This window comes from Megalobrama amblycephala, linkage group LG1 (assembly GCF_018812025.1).
Source record: "Megalobrama amblycephala isolate DHTTF-2021 linkage group LG1, ASM1881202v1, whole genome shotgun sequence".
NCBI lineage: Eukaryota > Metazoa > Chordata > Actinopteri > Cypriniformes > Xenocyprididae > Megalobrama > Megalobrama amblycephala.
Genome location: NC_063044.1, coordinates 8,007,887 through 8,018,972, shown reverse-complemented (window position 1 = coordinate 8,018,972; position 11,086 = coordinate 8,007,887). Strand labels below are relative to the sequence as shown.

Here is an 11,086-nt window from a genome sequence, read left to right as displayed (position 1 = left end):
TTATTTTACTTCATAATGCTTCAGAGGGCCTGGAGTCATATGGATTCATTTTTTTATGGATGGATTATGGATGGAAAACGGGTGTGTAAAGCTCTGGAAAAGTTGGAGCGTAGAGAGGGGGAAGAGGGGCGAGAACAAGACCTACAACACTCTCATTATACAGAATAATGAATATTAATATATATGAGCATGGATAAAATGACAACAAACTCCCAAGCACAAGGGCAAAAGAATATTTAAAAAGGGCTAATAATAGGCTACTTTGATTACATTTACGAGCACTGCAGTCTCATGATAACACAAACACAGACAGAATAAAGACAATTAATTTTTTGTCCATTTTTCTTTGAATTTTCAATCTAAACCAGTCTTTTGTCTATTAGAATAATCATGTAATTGTGATAGGCCACACCACTGTATCGGTGTCCAGTTTGCACATATAATTTATTTGAAGAAGACTTGATAAAATATGTGTGCATACACCATGCTGGTTCATGTTTGGTGCAGGAGAATATGTGAAATATGTCTATAAAAACTGTAAACCTGGATCCTTAACTCTGTATGAGCTTGGATCCACGTGGCTAGCGTTGATAAACACAAAGCAAAGCTCCGTACTGAAACCGATCAAATAAACGCTCCACCTGTATATCACAACAACAATTGTATTTTTCATGTGTTCGTATTCAAAATCCAGTTCTGACTGCATCACGGGCAAAATACAAACAACACTCATGTGCTGCTGTGCTGAGGAAAACATACATATGGCTTGTTGTATGTCCGAACGCAGAGGTGAATGAACACAATTTTGTGACATTTGAATTCTCTGCTGTAATGTGATCTCATGCGAACATATTTTCCATTTGTGCTGGTAAATTACAGCAAAACAATCCTCATGCACCCAAGCTTTTGCTCTGGTCGTCTCGCAGGAAAACATATTTTTGTGTTGTAGCATTGAGGAAACGAACACCAACGATATGTCTCTGAATGACAAGAGACCGAGGCGAGAGAAGTGATGCTTCCTCATGCTGAATATTGAATATCGCTGAATACTGATGACGTCAGATTTTGTGACATTGCTCCGACTTTGCTTTCCAGACCGGAGGACAGAAATTGCTCTAAAAAAAGCAAAATAATTAATTTCAACTTTTAAATAAAATTAACGAGCACCTTTAGTGTTTTCAATGATGTGCAGCCTATACATATCTGTTCATAGCTCAAAAAATGTGTTCTGGGGTTTCATGACCCTTTAATGTTAGTTAACCACATTTCTTTAGTTTAATAGCATAAAAATTGGCATTTGTTGAAAATTACATAAGTCCAAAATTTGAAAAGGCTTTTAAAGTATTGTTAGTTCATGTTAACTATAGTCTGCAGGATAGTGTTAATTTATACACAACCTTATTAAAGTGTTCCAGGTACATTAAACATACTAATGCTTACATGGAGGGACTACCCTAGAATGTCATGCACTTTGCCAACTTTTTCTTATTTTCACTGGCATTTCTGGACTATTGTTGAAGACTAGTGCATATTCAAGCCTAAATTCAGTATGAGTAAAATACTTAAGTACAGTTAAAATCAGATACTCCAAGACTTTAACTCAGGTTGTCTTAAAATTGGTCACTTTTAACTTGGAGTAATTTTCGTTGTAAAGTATGTGTACTTTTATTCAAGAATTGTTTTCAGTTCTCTTTCGAGTGAATCCTTATGTGGACCTTAAGGTCCCCTTTAAATATGAAACTCCACACTGATCACATGTAAATGATTTCTCTTCAGTGTGAATATTCATGTGTTCCCTAAGGCTTCGTTCCATTGTGAAGCCATTCTCGCACAGAATGCAGGTGTAAAGGCAGGAACACACCAAGCCAACACCGACAAACTAGTGGCGCCGAAAGCAGACTGCAGGTTTGGCTCACGTCGGCATATGTGTCCAGAGTTGCCCTGAATCGGCATTGGAGTTCCTCGGCATCGGAGCTCCTCGGTCCATCTGATCCTCAGTCCAAACCGACGCTCGACAGCCGACGGACAAGTAGCACGTCCCTTCTGCGCCTGTGTAAGATGAAATGCCTTTGCAAACCAGGTGTGTTCCTGCCTTAAGGCTTTTCTCCAGTGTGAGTTCTCATGTGGACTTTAAGACTTTCTTTTCGAATTAAACTCTTTCCACACTGTTGGCAGGTGTAAGGCTTCTCTCAAGTGTGAAATCTCATGTGGACATTAAGGTTTCCTTTATGTGTGAAACTCTTTCCACATTGTTGGCAGGTGAAAGGTTTCTCTCCAGTGTGAACTCTCGTGTGGCCTTTAAGGTTTCTTTTATGACTGAAACTCTGTCCACATTGTTGGCAGGTGAAGGGTTTCTCTCCAGTATGAACTCTCATGTGGCCTTTAAGGGTTTCTTTATGTCTGAAACTCTTTTCACACTGTTGGCAAGTGTAAGGCTTCTCTCCAGTGTGAATTCTCGTGTGGACATTAAGGTTTCTTTTATGACTGAAACTCTGTCCACATTGTTGGCAGGTGAAAGGCTTCTCTCCGGTGTGAATTCCCATGTGGATTTCAAGTGTTCCTTTACTATTGAAACTCTTTCCACACTCTTGACAGATGTAAAGCTTTTCTCCAGTGTGAATTTTCATGTGGCCTGTATAGCTTCCCTTTTGACTGAAACTCCTTCCACACTGTTGGCAGGTGTAAGGCTTTTCTCCAGTGTGAATTCTCACATGGACTGTAAGGCTTCCCTTTTGACTGAAACTCTGTCCACATTGTCGGCAGGTATACGGCTTTTCTCCAGTGTGAATTCTCACGTGGTCTTTAAGGCTTTCTTCACGTGAGAAACTCTTTCCACACTGTTGGCAGGTGTAAGGCTTCTCTCCAGTGTGAATTCTCATGTGGACTTTAAGGCTTCCTTTATGTTTGAAACTCTGTCCACATTGTTGGCAGGTGAAAGGTTTATCTCCAGTATGAATTCTCATGTGGACTTTAAGGGTTTCTTCACGTGTGAAACTCTGTCCACACTGTTGGCAGGTGTAAGGCTTCTCTCCAGTGTGAATTCTCATGTGGACTTTAAGGCTGTCTTCACGTGTGAAACTCTTTCCACACTGTTGGCAGGTGTAAGGCTTCTCACCAGTGTGAATTCTCATGTGGACTGTAAGGCTTCCCTTTTGACTGAAACTCTGTCCACATTGTTGGCAGGTGAAGGGTTTTTCTCCAGTGTGAATTCTCATGTGATTTTCAAGTCTTCCTTTTCTATTGAAACTCTTTCCACACTCTTGACAGATGTAAAGCTTTTCTCCAGTGTGAATTCTAATGTGGACTTTAAGGCTTCCCTTTTGACTGAAACTCTGTCCACATTGTCGGCAGGTATACGGCTTTTCTCCAGTGTGAATTCTCATGTGGTATTTAAAGGTTTCTTTATGTCTGAAACTATTTCCACACTGTTGGCAGGTGAAATAACTTTTAGTTCCAATCTTTTGAGCTCTTTTTTGTGAGGAAGCCTGTGTCGCTCTTTCCCCAGTCATGAAATCATGATGTTTATAATAATGTTCTTCCTCTTCTTGCTTTTCATTAAGTTCATGACTCATCTCTTTCAGTTCCATTAGGTCTAGGGCAAAAATAGACATAAAACAATTTAGACATTTAAAACATCAAAACCAACAACATTGTAACACAGTTCGTACATGTACGGGAAGAAGGAGGCGGGAACTGGCGAATGTTTAAACAAAACTTTAATTTCAAAATAAACAAATACAACACGAAAGTAATGCCAGCAGACCCTCGCGGACGTCTGCCGACCACACAAACATCCAGGCCTGGTCCTCTCTCGTCCTTCACTGTCGTCGCTCCTCCTTTTATGCACCCGGAGCTCCTCCGTGAGAGACCCTCGCGCCATTCTCTCATGGCTCTTGCCCGGCCTGGTCGCCACAAACATGTTTGTATCCTATGGATCAGGGATGGGCAGCTTTGGTACTGGAGGGCCACTCTTTTGCAGAGTCAAGTCTCATCCCTAATCAAATACACCTGCCTGTAATTTTCAAGCATTCCTGAAGACTTAAGGCTGATTTTTACTTCTGCGTCATGTGTACCCCGTAGGTATAGTGTTGGCTGTGAGTACCACATGTAGAACGAGAAAGACGTTATTTTTTTTATATTCATCAAGATTTTGTAACCATTTCTGGACAAGCTTACGATTAGGCAATATACAAAACAAGCTTACATTATATCTTAAGGTTTTCTTTTAGTTCAAAGCATTAAACAATATGTGCAAGCAAAACATATTGTTACATGTGCCGTGGATCCATGTTCTATTATCATCATATGGACTCGATTTCCCACAACCCCCCACCTAGGAACCAATCATGCACTCACACCTGTTTCCCATCAGTGACACTTTATAAGCTGCACTCACACACACACTCATTGCTAAATTATAGCGGTGTCTCATTTAATTTAATTTCGAAGGCTGCATCCTCAAGAGGACGAATCCTATGTGGTATATGGAGTATCCTTAGCCAGAATTAAACGAAACGTCTTTTGTAGGACACACAGGCAGGAAAGGAAACAGGAAGTATATCGTTGTTATGCCAACGCGTTCACGGCAGCCATGTTGCGCTCTCAGCCAATGAATGAAAATTATTAATAAATTTGTATGTAATTTGAAAAGAAAATGTATTTACTTGTTTTATTTTGGGTTATACTTAAGGAGCTGGCAATGTACAACAGATATCTGTTACAGAGACAAAGGAGGAGGATATTAGGCAGAACAAAGTTTAAAACAAAAACAAGCTTGAAACTACTTACATTTAAAGGTCATCATACTATAAGTATATCCTGTAAGTTTAAGAGCTGAAAACTTCCTTGTTAGTCCAATAAAAGCTTTAATTGACACCAGACCCAGAAAATGACAGGATTTACAAAGTGGGGATCTATGATGTCAAAGGGCAGCTAGCACTGCCTCTGCCGAAGAAGAACGGTTACTTCATCACTGCCTGTTTAGCCCCGCCCACCGATCCACGCATTACATGCAATAGAATAGGTAGCCTAAGTAACATAGGTCTATGTGGTGCTAAAGCAGATCGAGCTACCAAGCAATAAACATGTCATTGAGGATTACAAAATATTGTGCAGTGCCTGGACTCGATAGTAACGCAACATGTGAGTAACTGTGTTAAATCTAATGCTTAATTTGATAGGTGATGATTCATGTACAGTCGGATGATCTTTGTCTGTGTGTCAGTAAATCAAATCAGTGACTAAACTTCACTTTGCGTTGTTTCTCTTAGTAGGTTGAAAATAATCTGTTATTTAATGGTGATTGAATTATATAAAGAAAGCTCAAAGAAAGCCCCCTTTGCAATCGTTGGAGCAGCACGTTGAAGCTGTCAATCAAAAAGGCGTGAGTTTATCAGTGACTGACACGCAAACTCCCGTTTTATTCAGCGAATCTCTTAGTTATATCATGTTTGCACTGTTAGTGAAGATGAAAGCATTTGTTAGTATACAGAAACTGAGTTGCAATGATGAACAAAATGTCTGTGATCGACTACAATGTTCATCTCTGCAACCTCTGGAGGACGCAGCATTCAAAATGAGACACAGCTATTGTTTAGCCTTGTATCCAACCTTGTTTCCGTGTTCCTTGATCCTTGCCTGTGTTTTTGACCCTGGACTGTTTCCTTGTTTAGGATTGTTTGCTGCCTGCCTAGACTTTTGCCTGTGATTGAATTATTCTTCTTGTATCTGTTTGCTGGTGTTTGACGCTCTGCCTGTATGACTACACTCATCCTATTTATAAAGCCATCGAGTCAGTATATGATTATTTATTTTGTGTTTATATTGTTTCACATGTTCATATTGAGAAAAAACTACAATATCCACATGCTTGGGTGAGAAAACGAGCTGCACTAATATATGTTGCAGATGTTTCTTCTTCGTGGCGAAAAAGGATGGAGGCTTGCGGCCCTGTATTGATTATCGTGCACTGAACAAGATCACCGTTAAGTTCCGGTATCCCCTTCCTCTTGTCCCAGCTGCTCTAGAACATCTCCGTGGTGCCACTGTGTTCACCAAGCTGGACCTCCGCAGCATGTACAATCTCATCTGGATACGCGAGGGGGACGAGTGGAAGACCTCGCCTTCGTCACTCCCACCGGCCATTATGAACATCTCGTCATGCCGTATGGCCTGGTCAACGCCCCCTCCGTATTCCAAGATTTCATACATGAGGTCCTCCGGGAGTTTCTCCATCGATTTGTCCTGGTCTACATAGACGACATACTTATCTACTCCCAGAGCTTGGCCGAACATCGCCACCACGTTGCGGAGGTCCTCCAATGCCTACAGCAGTTTCATCTCTTCTTGAAAGCTGAAAAATGTTCATTCCACCAACCTTCAGGTTCACTTCCTCTGTTACATCATCGATCACAGTGGCATCCGGGTGGACGATTGGAAGGTGGAAGCTATCAAGACCTGGCCCACACCATCCACAATCAAAGAACTCCAGCGCTTTCTTGGCTTTGCTAACTTCTACCGCCACTTCATAAAGAATTACAGTTCCATTGTTCATCCACTCACCAAGTCTCTGTCCTGGACTCAAGAAGCCACCAACGCCTTCGAAGCCCTCAAGAAAGCCTTCACCACCGCTACACTCCTCGTCCACCCAAATCCAGATCTGCCCTTCGTCATGGAGGTGGACGCGTCCACCACAGGAGTGGGAGTGGTGCAATCTTAGCAGCAGGGGACGCCAAGTAAACTCCATCCATGCGCCTTCTCCCACAAGCTCAACCCAGCGGAGGTCAACTACGACATCGGTGACCGCGAGCTCCTGGCCGTCAAGCTTGCTTTGGAAGAGTGGAGGCATTGGTTGGAGGGAGCTAAACATTCCTTCCTGGTCTTAACTGACCATAAGAACTTGGTATACCTGAGAGCTGCAAAGAGACTTAATCCCAGTCAAGCACGGTAGGCCATGTTTTTCTCCCGATTCGACTTCTCGATTTCCTATCGCCCTGGCTCCAAAAATGTAAAGGCAGATGCCTTGTCCTATCTCCATGCTCCAGATGAAAGGAACGAAGAACCTGAAACAATTCTCCCCGAGTCAATCTTTGTGAGCCCCATCTCCTGGTCGGAAGAGACCTTACCCTCCTGCAATGCCTCCACCAACGCTCTGCCGGGTTGTCCCCAAGGCTTGCAGTACATCACAAGGACACAACGCACTCCACTGATTCACTCTGCTCAAACGTCACTTGGCACTGGCCACCCGGAGGTCAATGAGACCTTCTCGCTGCTAAAGGAGCGCTTCTGGTGGCCCAACATGGCCAACGACGTCAGAAGGTACGTGCAGGGCTGCAGGGAGTGCGCCATCTCAAAGAGCCCTCGTCATCTCCCAGCCGGCAAGCTCGATTCTCTGCCCGTTCCTGAGCGACCCTGGTCACACCTGGGAGTGGACTTCATTACGGACCATTACGGGACATCAGACTGCATCTGCCCTGCAAAAAACTGAGTCCCAGATTCATTGGCCCATTCACCATCACCAAACAGATCAACTGGTCACTTACCAACTCCAACTCCCTCCACAGTACAGAATTCACCCCACATTCCATGTGTCTTTACTAAAGCATCACCATCCTTCTGTTTCTCCCCCCACAGAGCCTGACGTGGCAGCCGCCGAGCCCCCCCTTCCACTCATCCTGGACGACGGTGCAGCCTACGAGGTTCGTGGAATCTTGGACTCCCAGCGCCGTGGTGGTCAACTAGAATACCTAGTGGACTGGGAAGGCTACGTTCCCGAGGAGCACTCTTGGGTCCCCAGAAATGACATCCTCAATCCCAATCTTCTTAAAACATTCCATGCCAGCCACCCTGACAGACTTGCCCCACGTGGAAGAGGACGGCCACCACGACGTCGGGGTCCTTGGCCCTCAGGAGCGGGCCGTGGGGGGGTGGGTACTGTCACAGACATGCCAGGCTCCACCATCAACCAGTCACAGCACACCCAATCACCAGAGTACTAATCACTGACACCTGCACCTCATCAGCACTCATCAGTCACAGTATAAAGGACTCACACTCACTGTCCGGTCTCGTTTTTATCATACTTACCTGTATGCTTACCTTAAGGACTCCAGACGATCTACTTAACTGTCTCCAACGTCTCCTGATTCCCTCGTGTGCTTCTCCATCTGTGTGTGAGTGTTTCCAGTCTCCAGCGTCCATACTCTCCAGCGTCATTCAAGCTCTTCACTCCTACGATCACGAGACAGTATTACCACTCTGCATTGCTTCATTTATCTATACTTCACGTTAAACTCACCTGCACAACTGTTTTACTCTACTGGAATCAATAAACATCACTGTTTCATTCAAATTCAAATAGTCTTTTTATTTTTTTGAATATTAATTACAGATCGAATATTCAAATATTGAACTATTTGTGCACACCCCAGCATAGACTACTGCTCAGAGTCTCGGGTGTAGGTGCAACACAGAAATAAAAATCAGCCTTTACCGTTACATTTTAGGGTTGGGTTAATTTTTACAGGTTTATTTGATCAGGGATGGAGCTCTACAGAATAGTGTCCCTCCAAGACCAGAGTTGCCTATCTATAGATCTTATACAGCAGTGGTTTTCAAACCTGGTCCAAAGGGACCCACCACTGTACATTTTGTATGTATGCTTTATTTTTCACATCTGGTTAAGATCATCAGCTTGTTAGAAGATTGCTGACATTGATGGAGGAATTTACAAACTACAATTTCTGTTCATCAATAAGGTGAGAACCGGACCCCATATAAACCTAAATATATTCAAATTATTTAAATGAAATGAAAAGTGTTTTATTATTCAATAAGTAAAAGAAGATATTTGTTGTTGTAATGTCAGACATAGCACACACAATAGTAGTAGCCATTCTGTACTCCGGCACGGTTAGCGATCTCACTGCCCCTTCAAGCAGGCCAGGGCCCGTTACGGAGCGATCACACTAGTGACATTAGACAGAAAGAATGAGTGCTTATGAGATGTGTTTTCCTCAGCAGAAAACTGGTTATACTGTAACTATGGTTATACTCTTACCTGTAAATGTTACAAATTCATGCAAGTGTGTATGTTCTGACAACAGGCTCCATTAAACTTCAGTGAACGAATACCAGTATGGACATGAACATCAAACAGACAGAGCACAGTTGAATAGGAATGAAACACAAGATGTCCTGTTCCTGGAGCCCTGATCAAACGCACCTGAAGCAGTGAATTAAGATCTTCAGGGGCACTTGATAATTACAGGCAGGAGTGTTTGATTAGGGTTGGATCTGATGCTGCGTTCCAGGCAGGTTTTTGAGCCCGTAAGTCACGGCTTCAAATCACGACTCACGACTTTGTAGCGTTCCAGGAAAGTCACGCCAAAATGCAAAGTGTAAACAAACCAACATGGCGGACCGTAGGGGGCTTATGCTCATTAACAATTATTTCTATCTCCAAAGGTGCTTACTCCTTGCTTATTTGAGGGAAACGGAGGAGGAAAACGGCGCATAAGGCAAGAGAAGCGGTTATACCTTTTATTTTACCGTGCACTTGCATAAACACCGCATCCGTAGGGGCTGCCATTGATGTTTCGCGGGCTATGTGACGTCAGAACCCGTAACTGGGAGTACATCGATCTAGTACGAGTTCACGGGTGGGAAGTCACGGCTTTGACTGCTGTACCAGTGCACTTTCACGGGTAGAAGGTCATAAAAACACGGGTTACGGGTTGCCTGGAACGCGGCATAAACTCTGCATGTTTGTAGATCTCCAGGAACAGGATTGGTCATTCAGCTCTGATACTCTGTTCTGAGACTGATGGATATTTCAAATACATCTACAAAGTGCCTGTTGAGGTACTCCAGGGCTGCGCTCAATTTCAGATTTTTATGCCCTTCCCTTGCTAATTTCGCTCCATCTTAAGGACTCAAATGTACATCATTGTTTACACTGAACCAACACTGGCAGAATCTGTCTAGCTACTTTAAATGAACCTCTCTGAGCTCTTGATTGCTTGGAATATGCAATGGAGCTGATTTGTAGATGCACTTATACTAAGTAAGTTATTGGCAGATCTGAGGGACCTAGGAGCTCAAATAAGATTCACATAAATAAGATCAGAGATATAGGATGGTGCTTGTCCATTAAGAGCTTTAAAAACAATCAGCAACATTTTAAACTGAATTCTGAAAAGGACAGGAAGCCAGTGAAGGGAGGCTAAACTGGAGTGATATGATCATGTTTTTTTGCACTAGTTAACAGTCAAGCTGCTGCATTCTGGACCATCTGCAAATGTGCCAATGAAGATTGAGGAAGGCCAAGGTACAGCGAATTACAATAGTCCAGCACTGATGTGATAAATGCATGAATAACTCTCTCCAAATCTTGAAAGGAAAGTGTTGAAGTCTGGAAATGATTAAATGCATATTAAATGCTTATAAAGGGGTAGGCAGACCGCCCCTTGGGAAATCTGACCATAATGTAATTCATCTTTTGCCCAAATATAAGACTGTAGTGAAGAGGGCAAAGCCTGTTGTTAAGCAAATAAGGTCAATTTTTAACTGGCAATGTAAGACAGGCATGGGAAGGATTAAATAATATATTTAATCCCTCCCATGCCTGTCTTACATTGCCAGTTAAAACTTGACCTTCTATCCTATTTTTATAATCAAATTTTACTTTAAGAATTTCCCCCCTCAACTGTCTCCCAACAATGGGTAGGTCTAAAAAAACAGGATGATAGTTTTGTAAGTAAAAACCAAACTTTTATTAATGATCTGAACAACTTTTATGGCAGATTTGAAACTGAGGACGATAGGACAGAATGTGATGTGATATGCAATAATCTCCCTGTAGAAACATCAATAGTTATCAACGAGGCTGATGATACTGCAAGCCTTTGAAAACTGAAGCCAAACAAAACCACTGCCCCAGATGGTTTAAAAGCCAGACTTCTTAAAGATTGTGCTTCTCAATTAAAATGAGTTTTTACAAGGCTATTTCAGTTTTTTTTAGATACTTGTACAGTGCCAAAATTATGGAAATATTCAATAATAAGGCCTGTGGCAAAAAAGCCTGTTG

The 11,086-nt window shown here is 42.6% G+C and overlaps 1 protein-coding gene across 1 annotated transcript in view; it reads right to left on the bottom strand.

Annotated features, from left to right (window-relative positions):
* Positions 1 to 1,337: 1,337 nt before the first annotated feature.
* LOC125243169 (gastrula zinc finger protein XlCGF57.1-like) overlaps positions 1,338 to 11,086 on the bottom strand; it is a 132,833-nt gene continuing 123,084 nt past the window's right edge. The window contains exon 3 of the mRNA XM_048152585.1: positions 1,338 to 3,378. Within this exon, the coding sequence (XP_048008542.1) occupies positions 2,190 to 3,378 (1,189 nt within the window). The 3' untranslated portion in view covers positions 1,338 to 2,189. The remainder of the gene's footprint in view (positions 3,379 to 11,086) is intronic.